The sequence below is a fragment of the Rhinolophus sinicus genome, linkage group LG03, assembly GCF_036562045.2.
Source record: "Rhinolophus sinicus isolate RSC01 linkage group LG03, ASM3656204v1, whole genome shotgun sequence".
Classification (NCBI taxonomy): Eukaryota; Metazoa; Chordata; class Mammalia; order Chiroptera; family Rhinolophidae; genus Rhinolophus; species Rhinolophus sinicus.
Window position 1 is genome coordinate 102,550,196 of NC_133753.1, and position 16,734 is coordinate 102,566,929.

Below are 16,734 nucleotides of genomic sequence, written 5' to 3' on the forward strand. Positions count from 1 at the left end.
GGACCTTGAGAGCTGTGTCTTTATTCATTAAACTTGAGGTCTGACTACCTTTACATACTCATGCCCTTTCAATGCTTGCCTGAGTCTTTCTGTGCAGAAATATGAAGCAGGCCACAGGGTCCTGAAGCCTGGGTTTGAAACATGCCCCTTCTGGCCAGCAACTCTCAGGTCAGAAAGCCTCGTATGGCAGCCATGAAGTCCTGCGGGCAGTTGGCGTGGATCCAGTGGCCAGCATTAGGCACCGTCTGTATCTGGGCCCGAGGGAAGAGTCGTCTAATCTCAGGGTAGTGACTGGGACTGTCCGTCAAAGAGAAGGCCACCAACAAGGGGTGAAAGTGGGGAGACGGGGAGAGAAAGAGAGAAGTGGAGGCAGAGCCGGGAGAGATGGAGAGCCATGTGAGTTCACATGTCCCACGGTGTTTCTAAGCTCTCAGGAGCCCCCTGCCCACCCCCAAGCCCTCCCTGAGGTAGGCACCCGGGCTGATGGCTGGATAAGTAAGGCATGCCCTGCCTGCCACCCAGCCTGGCTTACTGTACGAAGTTAGAGTTTCCACCAAGGAGGAAGAGGGTTGGCCCAGGGTAGGCTTCTTGGCATACTGGGAAGGCCAAGATCTTGTCCACGTGCTGGGCCAAGGCATCCAGGTTCACCCGCCACACAAAGCGGCTCCCTGCCTCCACCAGGTTGGTGAGCAGGAACTGCCGCACGGCAATATCCTGTAGGGGGTGTAGTTGGGGGAACTCCCTGTGACACCTGGGGCGACCACTCTTCCCTTGACAGGTCCCAACCAGCACCATCTGGGGGGCTTGGGGGCATCACCTGGATAACAAGGCTGAGCTGTTCATCAGCTAGTTTGCGGGCACAGGAGCGGGACACTTCATCTGGGATCTCTATGGCTTTCATGGCTGCTATGTAGGTTGGAAAGGCTGAGCTGGATGTGGTCTCCACTGGGCTGATGTCCACGGCAATCAGACGTTCCACCAGCTCTGGCTGTGGGAGAGAACCAAACTGGGGACTCAGCCTTAGGGCAGGTACAGTGGGTCACAGGCACAGTTCCTGGATCCTGAACTTGGCCATCCAAGGCTCCTTTGAGTGTCCCAGGTTGCCTGCTGGGCACTCAGAGTCTATAGTGGATGAGAGGAAGCCCTGGATAGGGACAACTCACCCTCTGGAGTGCCAACAGCATGGCTGTCTTGCCTCCCATGCTGTGGCCAATGAGGACACAGGGAACCAGGCCCAGCTGGGGCAGCAGGTCCTGCAGGTCCTGGCTCATGTCTTCGTAGCTCATGTCTGGGCTGTGGGGGCTGTCACCATGGTTCCGAGCATCCACTGTCAGCACCTGGGGAGTGAGGTGAGAGGGGCAGCACTGACATCCAAATTCTGGGTGTAGACAGGCCTGGAAGACAGGCAGGTTGCGGGGGTGGAGAGCCTGGGGAGAGATCCTGAAGTGGAAGAAGGGTGCAGATGGTGAGAGGGCTCAGTTCCCTCGGGAGCCCAGAAGAAGAACCTGGGGCCACTCTGCCACAGAAGGGAAGGCCCAAGGAGTGTGACCACATCTCTGAAGGTCTGGCGGAGCTGGGTGGCAACCCCAGAGAAGGCCGACGCCAAGAATTTCCAACAGTTGAAGCACAGAAGGATGGGCTGCTGTACGAGGTGATAAGCTCCCTGTCATCCCTGGTGAACAACCAGGGGCTGGTCCTCTTAGCGGGGAGGGTGTTGGCACTCAGGCATTGGACAGACGGGCATAGCTCAGAGTAGAGCATGCAAATGGGAATAGACTGGATGGAAGAAAACACAAGGGAATGAATGGAGTCCATCTAGGGCCTGGGTCTGTCCTGCGGGCTCCATTCTTAGGTCAACCTGTCCTTTCATTTCTTCAGAGATCTGTCATTGCTCAGCCGGGGCCAAGCAGCGAGGGCACAGAAGCGGGCCTAGCCTCACCCTCATCTCTGGTCCCGCCCACAAGGCCCCGCCTCCTACGGGACCCCGCCTCCCCGGAAGCTCACCCTCCGGCCTGTCTGCTGGGCCAGGGCCTTGGCGATGGAGTTAAAGTTGGTTTTGCAGCCGAAGAGTCCATGCAGGAAGACGAGGGCCGGGAGGGCCGCCTCCCCGTCCAGAAGCTTGTAGGAAAGCGGCACAGGCCTAAAGGGAGGAGCAAGGATGGGGGGAGATTCTGAACCGGCTGGTGAAGTGGTTTGGGAGGAGCGGGCTGAGAGGGGGCGGGCCCATGCGGGGAAGGTGGAGCCATCGGGGCGGGACCAGAGGGGAACGATTAAAGGACTGCCTCCCACCGGGCGCCCTTGACTGACCTCGGCTCGGCACCGCCTGGTCCGCTGCTGCTGGGTGCGACATGAACCCTGGAGAAGCTGGTTCTGGAAGGGCTGAGCCCCCTGTAGGGGAGCCTCCTGGCGCAGGCCCAGCAGAGCATACCCGGGAGCCACTACTACCCAGCACGCACCTCGCTTGCAAGTCCTGTACCCTAGCTCCGCCTCCCGCCTTTGCTCGGAGCCGCGTCCAGTTCTGACTGGAGCTCCGCCTTTTCCCCGCCCCCTATCGCAAATTCCTCCCCGCCTTTGCTCACGTTTCCTTACGTAATCCCAGAAGCTGTCCATCCCCCTCCAGCTCCGCCCCTTGCGCCGCTACGTTATGTCCTCAGGCACAGTGACCGCCCGCCGGAGCACTGCCCCTAGCCCCGCCCCTGCGGAGCTCCGCCCAGCCCCTCCCCGCTCAGAATCCTTGCGGGGAGACAGGACCCTGCTTTCTGGGAATCGGTCCCAGCCTGTCAGGATGTCTTGGGTTTTGGCGCGAGCTCTGGGCAGCCACGGGACAGGTCCTTGGCAAGCCAAGGAGGCTCTGCCTTGGCCCGCTCCCGTCGCTGCACCTGGTCTGCTTCCCTGCCCTGACGCACCGTCTTGGGTGGGTGCCATACTTTCCGTGCCGCAGGCGGGCGCAGGCGTGAAGCGCGCAGTACTCCAGAGCCCGAGGCCCAGACAGGACAGACGGAGCATCTCTTACCCATTCTGAAGTCGTGGACTCTAGGAATAGCTGAGAGGGACTCTGGAAGTTATCTTTAATCACATCCCCGCCCTTTACAGGTGGGGAAACAGAGGCAAACCGGAACCCTCTGGTCTGCCATTCGTGATGTGAGTCAAGATGGGAGGCCAAGGTCAAACCCTGGCCAGGTGTTTGTACTGGTGGGGGCATCTGAGCTGAAATGGCTCAGATCTTCTCCCACCTCCTCTTCATTCTCCCCCCCGCCCCCATTTACCAATAAAGTAATACACTATCCTCTCACCCTTAGAAATCCTGCAGAGAGATCACGTTCCTTTGCAATCCTGACCCGCTGCCATCTTCTCTCCCCAGTCTGGGATCGTGGTGGCACTGGTAGTATTGTCTCAGGTCTCTGAGCTCAGGTCTCATCTGGCTTCTGCTGCAGTCCATTTTCCAGCGGTTGTAAGAGTACCTGCTCTTGCTACAGCATTCTTCTCGGAAACCTTCAGGGACTCCCCATCCCTAAAGCTGACCATTGAAACTTCACCAAATTCCAAGACTCTCACAGTCTGATCCTACCTACATTTCTGCCTATGCTCCCCATTCTCTTATTACCCAATGAGGCACCCAGAAAACTACATTACACACCACCCTTTAGGTTTTACCACCCTCCTCCCCCACACTCCCACTGCTGGGATGTTGTGTCTGCCTTCCAGACAGCCAGTTGCCTGAGTCCAGTATAATTGCCATCTCCCCCTCAAGCCTTCCCAGATTTCCCCCTTGAAACTAATCTCTTCCACTCCATGTTCTCAAAGCATTTGCAAGTCTACTACACAGTATTATAGAACTGACCTTCTCTGTGTCCACCATTGGCTGGGGGCTCCTGGAGGACCAGAGCCATGTTTTGTCCATGTTTTGTTTGGTGCAAAGGGCAATAGTAATTTTACTGAATGATAATGGACAGATTCAGGGCACTGAGGCTTAGCTCGTGGCTGGGTCTGTGACCCCTCCAGGAGATGACACCTGGGCTAGCCAGTGTTACCCCACCCCCAACCACGTCTTTAGGGCAGGCTGGATGGAGTCCTGACCAGTAGGAGGCATCCTAACTCTAAGGCCTAATAAATGTCTTGCTGAGTGAAATGGCCCCCATCAGCCTGGGGACTAGTAGGTGTTTTGTCTAATCTGAGGAGGGCTTTGAAGTCATTGGAGACTCTACACACAGCAGGTGGTATGATCATTTGTTGTCAGCATAGTCATTAGGGAAGTGATAAGGACACCTGAGCCCTGGATGGAGGCTTTTCCAGGGCTTGGGGGGCTTGGTCCAAGGCCTGGCGGGGGAGGGGGCATGCTCAGAGAGTTGATCAAGCAGTGTTTTTCTAGAGTTGGTGGAAGAAGGGGAAGGGGGTTCACCTAATATTTGGTGTTTCAGAAAGGTAGTATTTCAAACCACCCCCACTACAGCCTACTGTCCAGCCCAATAACCTGAGCCTGACCCAGGACGCTTGACATCAGCCCAGAGTCAGATCCCTGAGTCTAGGGGCAGAAGCGATATTGAGGCATTCTCGGCCCCAGGACCTCAGGTGTGTCTGCTTAGGGCAACATCAACAAGCAGAAAAACCAGTGGGCTTAAGGTTTCCACTTGCTGCTACCTGGGAAAAACTCTGATGATGGAGTGTTGGGGATGAGTGAACCTGGGGCCGGCCCACGGTTCCTCACCTCGTTAGGAACGAGCCAGTGGACTCGCTGTTGGTTGGTGAGGGTCTCTCCTTTGGGGGTGTCAAGCCGCTGGAGGGGAGGCCTTCTGAACCCCTGCTATGCTGAGGTGGTGTGGGGGAGGGGGAGAAACGGTGCAGAATGAGAACCGCGAGGAGGTTGAGTCTACACTTTTGCGTCCCTGTTCCCAGTAGTCCCGACTCCCCTGTGACGTGGAATGGTGTTTTCACTCTCATTTTACTGCTGTGAAAATGGAGATACGGAGGTGAAGTAACCCAGATCCAATCACTCAGCCCGTGCATGGCCCAGCCCGCATTCCTTCCCGGGCTGTGTGACTCCTAGTGCAGTGTTCCGCCCTTCTGGCTCGGGACTGCAGGCCCAAGGGGTGCGGCCTGCGGGGGCGGGGACACTGCACCCCGGTGGCGACGGCGTTGAATGGGTTAAGGCGGGGAGGCGGCGGGTGTCGCGTAACCGCACCTGGACCAGTATCGGTCACGTGGCCAGGGTTTCACCTGCCCCGCTGAGCAGGGACAATCAGGCCGCTGTTCTGCGGTTGGTCGCTATGGTGACAGAACTGAGCCTGGGGAGGTCACGAGGGCAAATTCCTGCCGGTCAGCAGGGTGGGGCGGGAGTGTCAATCATGTTGGGTCCGGCTGAGGCTCTCAGAAGACCCCTTGAAGTTTCTCAGGGGGCTGTCCCCAGCGGGCCCCTATGTGACTCCCACCCAACCGTCTCCTATCTCATCCCTCCCATCCACGCCCCCCCTCCAGTTTAGCTTCTCGCCACAGATTTTGAACCTGAGTTTATTAACCTGCCAGGACTTTCATCTATATTATCTTGTTTAATCTGCACAACAGCCTTTTTCCCTCATGGGCGTGGTAATCCCCTGTGCCTCCCCCAGACTCACGGAGTACTTTGAGAACATTCTCTCCTTCCTTCTACAGCCAACGGACACTTTTGGAAGTCTCTACTACTACGTGCCTTTCTACACACAGGCACCTTTCTAGATACAACCATGAACAAAATAAACTCGTGGAACACACACTAGTGGGTTCTGTGGAGTATTTATTTTCTTCAGAGCATGTTGGGAAGGCCCCTGGGGACCGTTGTCAGCAGGCAGGGACTGCACGTGGTCATCCCATCGCTCTGGTGTCTAGAACACCTCTGGAGGCCTCTCTGCCACCCCCAGGCTCCTCCTGTTCCTTCCCTCCATGCTTTGCCCCAGGTCGACAGATCCTCCAACTTTTGCTTGTATCCACTCCAGAACCTCCAACAGGCCTTGGTAAGAGCAAGGCTTGTCAACCTTTTCTCTATCCAGTCTCATGTGCACGGTCACTGCAGACCGAGTAATAGTCTCATCACACACACAGATTCTTAAAGTGGGTGGAGTGAGCACACCTTCCCTTTTGGAGTAGAGGTGGTGAAGGGAGTCCTTGTATTTTGAAAACCAACAACCTCCACTCCCTGTTGACAAACACCAGCCTGCAAGGTATACTCCAGCCTCCTCTGCCTGCATTATGGAGACTTTGCTTATTGAGCACCTACTATGTGCCAGGCACTGGGGATGCCAGGGTGAACCCAAATCAACTCATAGACCTGGAAGTCAGGTGAGGACTAGTAAATATGCAAAGGAAAGTGAGAATAGAAAGCTGAGGAATCTGATAGAACCTGGGGTCACTAAGGTGGCTCTAAAGAAGTGATGTTTCTTTAGAATGGAGCATCTGAAGGCTGAGTAGGAGTCTGCCAGGTGAAGGATTTACAGTGGAGAGTGTTCCACAAGTGGGAACACCATGTGCCATGGCAAAGCCATCCCATCTCCCAGCGTAGAATCTTAGAAGTCATTCTTGTCACCTGCTTCCTTACCCCCCACCCCCATCCACTCCCTCACATAGTTCTGCTGATTTTTATCTCCCGGATAGCTCTGCTATCCATCCACTTCTCTCCTTCTCCATGGCCCCATCTCCCCTGCATTGCTGCCTCCTCACTGGACCCTCCAGCCCCTAAATGCTAACCAGCAAGATCTTGTATTTTGATGTTAATCTAGTTTGTTCCTTCCTACGTTTTTCTATTTTTCTGTGCTCATTGCCCCCCTGGAGATAAACATATGTGTCAGACCAGAAAGTAGAAAAGCTGGTTTATGAGTTTCAAAAACTGAAGCCCTGAGGGGAAGGGAATGCATCAGCAGAGACAAGTATCTTGGACAAGAATGGGAGGGAGAGTCCGCCACCTGCTTCTTGGCAGCGTCCCCAGAGAGGAATGGCTCATGGGTTTTATAGGCAGGCAGGACCATAGGCAGCTTGCAGAATATTCCCCAGTCCCAAGCCCAAACAGACACAGTGTAAAGCACGGGAAGGAAGGGGCCAATGAGACAGGAGGGTTATGTCTCAGCAGTGATCACTGTTGCCTGAGGGCTGGATGCTGTCCAACCTCCTCCTCCCCCCAGTCTCCTTCCTTGCCCTTCCCCACCACCCAGCAAATTTGGCCCTGCTGAATATCCTGGAACTGCGTCCCAGCCTCAGGAGGATTAAAGTTCAACTTGTTTCCAACTTCCTAGGGTGAATGGAGCATCCAGGATATAATGTCATTGTATGTCTAAGTTGGTGGACTGACTTTCATAATTGCCACTATACCATACACATTCATCACTGACTTTCTTTATAAATCAACAATCCAATAATACATTTAACAAATATTTGCTGAGCACCTGCTAATGCCAAGTGTGAATTATAGAGCTAGGAATATGGCAATTACATGGCCCTGTTCCTCAAGGAACACAAACACACACACAGACACACACACACATAACACACACACATGCACACACACACACACACACACACACACACAAACACACAAACAAAAATCCCTGGCTTTTGTTCTCTCCAGTGGGGAAGACAGGCCATAAACAAAGAAATTTAAACAAAGAAATAAATATGTAGGGGGCTGGCCCACTGGCTCAGGCGGTTGGAGCTCCATGCTCCTAACGCCAAAGGCTGCCGGTTCAATTACCACATGGGCCAGTGTCCTCTCAACCACAAGGTTGCCAGTTTGACTCCCACAAGGGATGGTGGGCTGCACCCCCTGCAACGAACAACAGCAACTTGACCTGGAGCTGAGCTGCACCCCCCACAACTAAGATTGAAAGGACAACAACTTGACTTGGAAAAAAGTCCTGGAAGTACACACTCTTCCCCAAAAAGTCCTGTTCCCCATCCCCAATAAAATCTTTAAAAAAAAGCGCAGTATTTCTCATTCACCAAAAAAATAGAAATAAATATGTGATAAATTCAGAGAGCAGGCTGCTATGCTTGAAAATAATTGGGGGATGAGATAATTAAGTAGGACAATAAGGAAAGACCTCAGGTAAAGTGAAAGCTGAAGAATAAGAAGGAGGTAGTCATATGAACACCAGGGGAAAAAGTGTTCTAGGCAGAAGGAATAGCAAGTGCAAAGGCCCTGAGGTGCACAAGACCTTCTCCTGTTACAGGAAGTTGGAGCAGAGAAAGCAAGGGAGAAAGCATATATGAGGTGGGCTGTGGTTGGTCCAAGCAGGGCCTGGTAGGAGATCTGGTCTTCATTCTAAGAGAAATGAGAACCAGTAAAGGGTTTAAGCAGGAAGAGACATGATGATTTACATTTGTATAGGGTTTTTTTTTTCTGTATGGGAGAAGGTGGGGGACAGATTAAAGGGGAAATGGAAAAGGGGAAGGACAAGCAGCTAAGAGGCTATTGCAGTTGTCCAGTTGGGACATGATGGTAATTTTTGATCAGGAGGAGGCTGTGGAGGTAGAGAGAGAGAGAGAGAGATTTTTTTTTAATGATTAAAGTTTATTGGGGTGACAATGGTTAGTAAAGTTACATAGGTTTCAGGTGTACAATTCTGTAATACATCATCTAGATATCATATTGTATGTTCACCACCCAGAGTCAGATCTCCTTCCATCACCATATATTTGATCCTGAAGATAGATAGATTTGAGATATATTTTGACTTAGTATTAATGGGATTTGATGAAGAGTGGGTGGGTAGAGAGGAAGATGGTGAGAAAAAAGGAAGGAACCAAGGACAACTCCCAGGTTTCTGGAATGAACACGTGAGTAGTTGTGCTGTTTCCTGAGTGGGGGAAGGCTGGAGAGGAACATTTTCCCCCCCTCTACAGGGTACTAGCTGTAGGGAGTTCCACTTGAGGCATGTTAAATTTGAGATGCCCATGAGATATCAAAATAGTTGGCCCTCCATATCCTCAGGTCTCACATCCATGGATTCAACCAAATGTGGATCAAAAATATTTGGAAAAAAATTATCATAAAGTTCCCAAAACAAAACTTGAGTTTGCCACAGGCGAGCACTATGCTGACTCCACATGACTGAAGTGATACGTAAGTGTACCCTGCTGTAGCCTCTAGGCAAATGCTGCACTGTTTTCTGTAAGGGACTTGAGCGTTTTTTTTTATTTTGGTATCTGTGGGGGTCCTGGAACCAATCCGCTGCGGATCCTGAGGGACAACTCTAGTTAGCATCTACTGAGTGTTTAACATATGCCAAGCACTGTTCTAAGTGCTTTATATCCCTTAACTTACATCCATTATATCCGTTAACTCATTTAGTCCTCCTAATAGCTGTGAGAGGGTACATGTATTATTTATGATTCCTCCTTTATAACTGAAAGAATTGAGTCACAGAGAGGTTAATTAATTTCTCAGGATCACACAGCTTTGAAGCTGCTGGGCCAGGATTCAATCCCAAGTGGTTGCGATCTAGGGTCCATACTGTTAACTGCTGCCTGCCATGACCTCTGAGGTATTCAAGGAGGCAGCTGGACACCTGAGTGGGGAGTTTGGAAGAGAGGTCTGGGAGCCAGAGGATGTGAAAACCATGGGAATAGGAGAGACCATCAAAGGGGACACAGCGTATGAGAGGAAGCAGGCCCAGGACAGAGGACCCTTGGAGTTAAGCAGAGTTAAGACCCAGGAAGGGAGCCAGGAGAGGGGGCATAGAGGGAGGAGAAGGCCAGGTGAAGTGGTGTCACAAAGGGCAAGATAAGTGGAGATCCTGTGGAGGAGGGAACAGTCAACTACATCAGAGATTGCTGAGAGTTGTGAGGATGTTCCAATTATAAAAATGGCTGTTGACTATGGCAACCTGGAGACTGCTGGGGACCTTGTCAGGAGTAGCTTGAAGGCGTGAAGTTGTGGGGCCAGGAGCAGACCTGAGTGGCTGATTGCAATGTGGGTGGGGAGGAAGCAAAACTGGGGGCCAGATAACTTGAGAAGGTGAGCAGAGAAACGGGATGGCATCTGTTTGGAGACGAGAAGTCCGGAAACTTTTTTTTTTTTTTTTTAGGAATGGAAATACCTAAACCTATTTGTATGTTGATGTGAAGGATACAGTAGACAGGGGTGGCATTTGATAAATACAAGAGAAAGAAGGTATTTCTGAGGTATATTTTTGTGTGTCAGTACAGATGTATCTTTTCTTTGTTAACTTTTTAGTATGAAAAATTTTAAACATATGAAGGGAGATAGAATAGGAACCTCCATGTACTTATCAGCTTCAACAGTTATCAACTTAAGGCCAATATTTTTAAAAAATTAAATTAAATTTATTGGGCTGACATTGGTTAATATATTATATAAGTTTTAAGTGTACAATTCTATAATAATACATCATCTGTATATTGCATTGTGTGCTCACCGTTCAAAGTCTTGTCTCCTTCTGTCACCATATATTTTGCCCCCTTTACCCTCTTCTTCCCCCCAACTACCCTTCCCCTCAGGTAATTACCATGCTGTTGTCTGTGTCTATAAGTTTGTCTGTTTGTTTGTTGCTTTCGGTTTTACATCCTACATATGAGTGAAATCATATGGTTCTTGTTCTTTTCCATCTTATTTCACTTAGCATGATACTCTCAAGATCCATTTATGTTGTCCCAAATGGCAGTATTTTATCTTTTCTTAAGGCGGAGTAGCATTTTATGGTATAAATGTACCACATCTTCTTTATCCAATTATCCATCAAAGGGCACTTAGGTTGTTTCCCTGTCTTGGCTACCATGAATAATGCTGCAGTGAACATAGGGGTATATATATCTTTATGAATAAATGTTTTCAAATTTTGGGGGTAGACACCCAGAAGAGGGATTGCTTGGTCATATGATAGCTCTATTCTTATTTTTTTGAGGAACCTCCATACTGTTTTCCATAGTGGCTGTGTCAGTTTACATTCCCACCAGCAGTGAATGAGGCTTCCTTTTTCTCCACAGCCTCTCCAACACTTGTTATTCCTTGTCTTATTGATAATGGCCATTCTAACAGGTATGAGTTTTGTGGTTTTCATTTGCATTTCCCTCATAGCTAGTGAAATTGAGTATTTTTTCATATATCTGTGGGCCATCTGTATGTCTTCTTGGAAAAAGTGTTCAGGTCCTTTGACCATATATATATTGTTTGCAAATATATTCTCCCATTCAGTTGGTTGCCTTTTCATTTTGTTGATGGTGTCTTTTACTTTACAGACACTTTTTGGTTTGATGTGTTTTATTTAGTATGTAGTCCCATTCATTTATTTTTGCTTTTACTTCCCTTGCCTTTGGGGTCAAGTTCATAAAAGCCTCTCTGAGACCAAGGTCTATAAGTTTAGTACCTATGTTTTCTTCTATGTGTTTTATTGTTTCAGAACTTATATTTAAACCTTTAACCTATTTTGAGTTAATTTTTGATATATGGTGTCAAATAGAAGTCTAGTTTCATTGTTTTGCAATTTTCCCAACACCATTTATCAGACAGGTTTTCCTTTCTCTATTGTGTGTTTTTGGCTCCTTTGTTGAAAATTATTCACCCATATACATGTGGGTTTGTTTCTGGGCTTTCAATTCTGCTCCATTGATCTGTGTGTCTTACTTTTCTGCCAATATCATACCGTTTTAATTATTGTAGCTTTGACTATAATTTGATGTTAGGGAGTGTGATACCTTTGGCTTTGTTCGTTTTTCTCAGGATTGCGTTGGCTATTCAAGGTCTTTTGTGGCTTCATAAAAATTTGATGAATTTTGCTCTATTTCTTTGAAAAATGCCATTGAGATTTTGATGGAAATTGCATTAAATCTTTATATTGCTTTAGGTAACATGGCCATTTTAACCATGCTGATTCTTCCAATGCATGAGCATGGAATATCTTTCCATTTCTTTGTGTTTTCTTCAATTTCTTTCAACAATGTCTTATAGTTTTCAATGTGTAGGTCCTTCACTTCCTTTGTTAAGTTTATTCCTAGATATTTTATCTTTTTTGTTGCAATTGCAAATGGAATTTTTTTTTCTTTCTTTTTCTGATATTTTATTGTTAGTATATAGGAACACAATGGATCTTTGTACATTGATTTCATATCCTGCAACTTTATTGAATTTATTTGTTTCTAATAGTCTTTGGGGGAGTCTTTAGAGTTTTGTATAAATAGAATCATGTCATCTGCAAAAAGTGATCATTTTGCTTCTTCATTCCCAGTTTGAGTGCCTTTTATTTCTTTCTCTTGCCTGATTGCTCTGGCTCAGACTCCAGTACTATATTGAATAACAGTGGTGAGAATGGGCATCCTTGTTTTGTTCTTGATCTTAGAGGAACACTTTCAGGTTTTTACCATTGAGTATGATGTTAGCTGAGGGTTTGTCGTATATGGCCTTTGTTATATTAAGGTACTTCCCTTCTATACCCATGTTATCGAGGACTTTCATCATAAATGCACATTGTATCTTGTCAAGTGCTTTTTCTGCATCTATTGATATGATCATATAATTTTTATCCTTTATTTTGTTTATGTGGTATAACACGTTGGTTGATTTGCATGTGTTGAACTATCCTTGCTTCTCTGGATTGAACCCCACTTGATCGTGATGTATTATCTTTTTAATGTATCATTGTGTTCAATTTTCTAGTATTTTGTTTAGAATTTTTGCATTGATATTCATCAGAGATATTGTCCTGTAATTTTCTTTTTTTGTGCTGTCCTTACCAGGTTTTGGTATCAGGGTAATGTTGGCCTCATAAAATGTGTTAGGAAGTATTGCCTCTTCTTCAATTTTTTGGGAAGAGTTTGAGAAGGATAGGTATTAAGTCTTCTTTGAATGTTTGGTAGAATTCACTAGTGAAGCTGTCTGGTCCTGGACTTTTGTTTTTTTGGGAAGGTTTTCAATGGCTGTTTTGATTTTCTTACTGTTGATCAGTCTACTTAGGTTTTCCAATTCTTCATAATTCAGTCTAGGAAGGTTATATATTGAAGGTTACACAGTTCTAAGAAGTCGTCCATTTCATTTAGGTTATCTAATTTGGTGGCATATAAACTTGCATAGTATTCTTGTATAATCCTTTGTGTTTCTGTGGTGTCCATTATAAATTCTCTTCTTTCATTTCTGATTTCGTTTGAGTCTTTTCTGTTTTTTTCCTTAGTGAGTCTAGCCAGAGGTTTGTCAATTTTATTTATCTTCTCAAAGAGCCAGCTCTTTGTTGCAGTAATTTTTTCTATTGTCTTTTTGTTCTCTATTTTGTTTAATTCTAATTTTTATTATTTCCTTCTTTCTGCTGACTTTGGGCTTCATTTGTTCTTCTTTCCCTAGTTCTTTAAGGTGAAATGTTAGATTGTTCATTTGAGACTTTTCTTGTTTCTTGAGGTAGTCCTCTTAGTACTGCTTTTGCTGCATCCCTCAAATTTTGATATGTCATATTGTCATTCTCATTTATCTCTATGTATGAGGTATGATCAAACAATATGGTGAATGTTTAAATGAAAAAAAATTATTACAGTAAAAGACACATTGCCATTAATTCCCTTCAAAATATTTCTGCCAAATAATGACATTACGGTGTGTCCTCATCCACATTATTCACCGCATCTGGCACCATGTGACTTCTGCTCTTTTCCAAAGTCAAAATGACCGTGAAAGATAAACATTTTGAATCAATTCAGAACATCAAGGCAGCCATGACAGCATGAAAGAGGACTTCCAGAACTGCTTCAGAAAGTTGCAGGAACAATGGGATAAATGTGTTGGAAGCAAGGGGGAGTATTTTGAGGGGTGTTAATGGCAATATGTCTTTTACTGTAGTGATTTTTTAAAATTTAAATGAATTTAAATTCATTATACTTATATGATGAATTTAAATTCATCATATTTTTTTGTTAAATTGGGGAATATTGGGGAACAGTGCATTTTTCCAGGACCCATCAGCTCCAAGTCAAGTCGTTGTCCTTCAGTCTAGTTGTGGTGGGCGCAGCTCAGCTCCAAGTCCAGTTGCCATTTTCAATCTAGTTGGGGGGGGGGGGCAAAGCCTACCATCCCATGTAGGAATTGAACCGGCAACCTTGTTGTTAAGAGCTTGCGCTCTAACCAACTGAGCCATCCAGCCACCCCACCAGCAGCTCAGTGGTAGCTCGTTGTCTTCAATCTGGTTGTGGAGGGCACGGCTCACTGGCCCAATGTGGGAATTGAACCAGCAACCCTGTTGTTAAGAGCTTGTGCTCTAACCAACAGAGCCATCTAGCCGTCCCAAACATTCATTGTATTTTTCAAATCAGACCTCATATCTTTTGATCTCTTATTTCTTCTTTGACCAAGTAGTTGTTCAGTAGCATGTTATTTGATCTCCACATATTTGTGGGGTTTTTTCTCCAGCTTTATTTTTGCAGTTGATTTACAGTTTCAAACCACTGTGGTCAGAGAATATGCTTGTTATAATTTCAATTTTTTTAAATTTGTTGAAATACTAGTTTTGTGCCCCAAGATATGGTCTATCCTTGAGAATGTTCCACATGCACTAAAGAATTTCTAACTGTTTCATAAATTTCATAAACTTTTTAACAGATTGAATCAGAAATCAATTAAGGTAAACAATTATAATTGGTTGATATATCTTTTAAGTCTCTTTTGATCTATAGATTTCCCTACATCTCATTTTTTTTTCCTTGAAAATGTTTTTTGGAAGAACCCATTTATTTCTCCTACATAGGCATCTACATCTGGATTTTGTTGATTGTGTTCTGTGTAAATGTGTTCCTCTCTCCTTTGTGTGTCCTGTAATTAATATTGGGTCTAGAAAATTGATCAGATTAATATTTGGTTTATTATTTCTATTTTTCTGCAAGACTAGTTAGCAAGAGGTGTTGTACTTGATTCCTCTTTTTATGGCAGCCAAGTTGTACTGGTTAGGTGCCTTTGGCTAGAAACCCCAAGTCAAACAGGCTTAAGCAACAAGAAAAGCTGCATCTCCCACAGTCAGAGATATAGGGAAATGCCCAAGGGCCCCAGGAAGGAGACAGTTACTAGGCACAAAATGTTTCCAGGATTCTAGGTTTCTCCCTTCCAGACCTTCCCTGCTGTCTCATTGCCTGGAGCTGTCACATGCCCACTCTAAACCAATCACCATGGAGGGAGAGAGAACAACAACTATGATTGGCTTAGTCTAATCAGGAGGTAATGCTGGTGGAATCTGTTCCAGTTAGCTATAGCTGCATAAAACAAAGATGTTATATTCTTGCACACCATGTGAGTATTTCTGAACAGTTTCCTAGAGTTGGAATTGCTGGGTCTCAGAGTATTTTTTTATATTTATAAGGGACTTCATATTTTATAGAAGTGGTCACATTGCCCTCCAAAAATCGGTTATTGTATCAATATATACTTTACCAACAGAGAAAGAAGAAAACAAAAGAGGTAGGGGAGTGCAGTGGTTAACAACCTGGGCTCTATCAGGCCAGGCTGCTTGGGTTCAAAGCCCAGCTCCTGTGTGTAATATCTGTGTGAACTTTGGGCAAATAGTGTAACAACCTTGCGTCTCAATTTTCCTATCTATAAAATGATGATGATAATAATAATACCACTATTCCCTCAATACTTGCACTTAAACATTGTTAGCTATTACTATTCTCTGTCATATGGGATATCATAATAGTGCTGGTTATTGTGCCCAAATCCATTCTCTGCCTTCTCTGCGCCTCTGGGAGGCTGACCTTTATAGACTGTATCATCCTTGCCTCCTGGCTTCTGAGGGTGAAAGAGAGAGATGCTGAGCTTTTTGTCTCCCCATTGCTCCCTGGTTTGCTCTGGTTCCAACAGAGGCTGTGTCCTTCTACAGCTTACAGTCCAATAACCTTTTTTCCACGGTTCCATCTTTCAACTTGGCTCCCGTACTCAGTTTCCCCCATTTGCTCCTTTAGGCTTGGAGGTGGTAATGGCTCTTTTAAGTCTGCCAATCTGAAAGAGAGGAAATCTTGTTTAATTTAGAGAAATATTGGGCTGGCCCGGTGGCTCAGGCGGTTGGATCTCCATGCTCCTAACTCTGAAGGCTGCCAGTTCGATTCCCACATGAGCCAGTGGGTTCTCAACCACAAGGTTGCCAGTTCAATTCCTCGAGTCCAGCAAGGGATGGTGGGCTGCGCCCCCTGCAACTAACAACAGCAACTGGACCTGGAGCTGAGCTGCACCCTCCACAACTAAGACTGAAAGGACAACAACTTGACTTGGAAAAAAGTCCTGGAAGTACACACTGTTCCCCAATAAAGTCCTGTTCCCCTTCCCCAATAAAATATTTAAAAAAAAATTTAGAGAAATATTATTTAATGGGGAAGTTATGCATCTTTTCATATGTTTATTAGTATAAATAATTATTTTTATAATTGCTTCTTCTCATTTGCCAATTATTCTATTTATTGTTATACTTTCTGTTGTTGATTTGCAGGAACTCTTTTTATATTAGCTATATTGACCTCTGTTACATATGATACAAATATTTTCTCCCAGTTTCTTGCTTATCTTTGAAATCTGTTTATTTCTTTTCCTCTATATACATTTTTTCACTGTGATTAAAAAAAGTAACATAAAATTTATCATCTGAACCATGAAGTACATTCACACTGTTGTGAAACACATATCCAGAACTTTCTCATCTGGCAAATCTGAAACTATACCGATTAAATAACAACTTCCCAAATTTATGTAGAACTGGAAAGAGAACTGACTCTGGGTGGTCAACACACAATGTGATA

General features: G+C 46.0%; 1 protein-coding gene across 2 annotated transcripts; it reads right to left on the reverse strand.

Moving 5' to 3' along the window:
• Positions 1-5: 5 nt before the first annotated feature.
• ABHD11 (abhydrolase domain containing 11) lies at positions 6-2,528 on the reverse strand. Of its 2 annotated transcripts, XM_019754996.2 has the most exons (6): positions 2,308-2,527; positions 2,005-2,140; positions 1,164-1,337; positions 818-988; positions 533-714; positions 6-297 (listed from the first exon to the last, which is right to left on the reverse strand). In XM_019754996.2, exons 1-6 carry the CDS (start codon positions 2,424-2,426, stop codon positions 165-167), a joined length of 915 nt encoding a protein of 304 aa, XP_019610555.2. In that variant the 5' UTR covers positions 2,427-2,527; the 3' UTR covers positions 6-164. The 2 variants fall into 2 exon arrangements, with proteins under 2 accessions (XP_019610555.2, XP_074184527.1); XM_074328426.1 differs by lacking the exon at positions 533-714 and having other exon boundaries at positions 2,308-2,528.
• Between the last annotated feature and the right edge of the window lie 14,206 nt (positions 2,529-16,734).

Bases quoted from the DNA above. Each gene is read 5' to 3' on its own strand.
- ABHD11 (XM_019754996.2), bottom strand. From the start codon at position 2,426: ATGCTCTGCTGGGCCTGCGCCAGGAGGCTCCCCTACAGGGGGCTCAGC. The intron at 2,141-2,307 runs GTCAGTCAAGGG...TCCTCCCTTTAG, and splicing joins CCAGGCGGTGCCGAGCCGAG to GCCTGTGCCGCTTTCCTACA. The intron at 298-532 runs GTAAGCCAGGCT...TTTGACGGACAG, and splicing joins GGAAACTCTAACTTCGTACA to TCCCAGTCACTACCCTGAGA.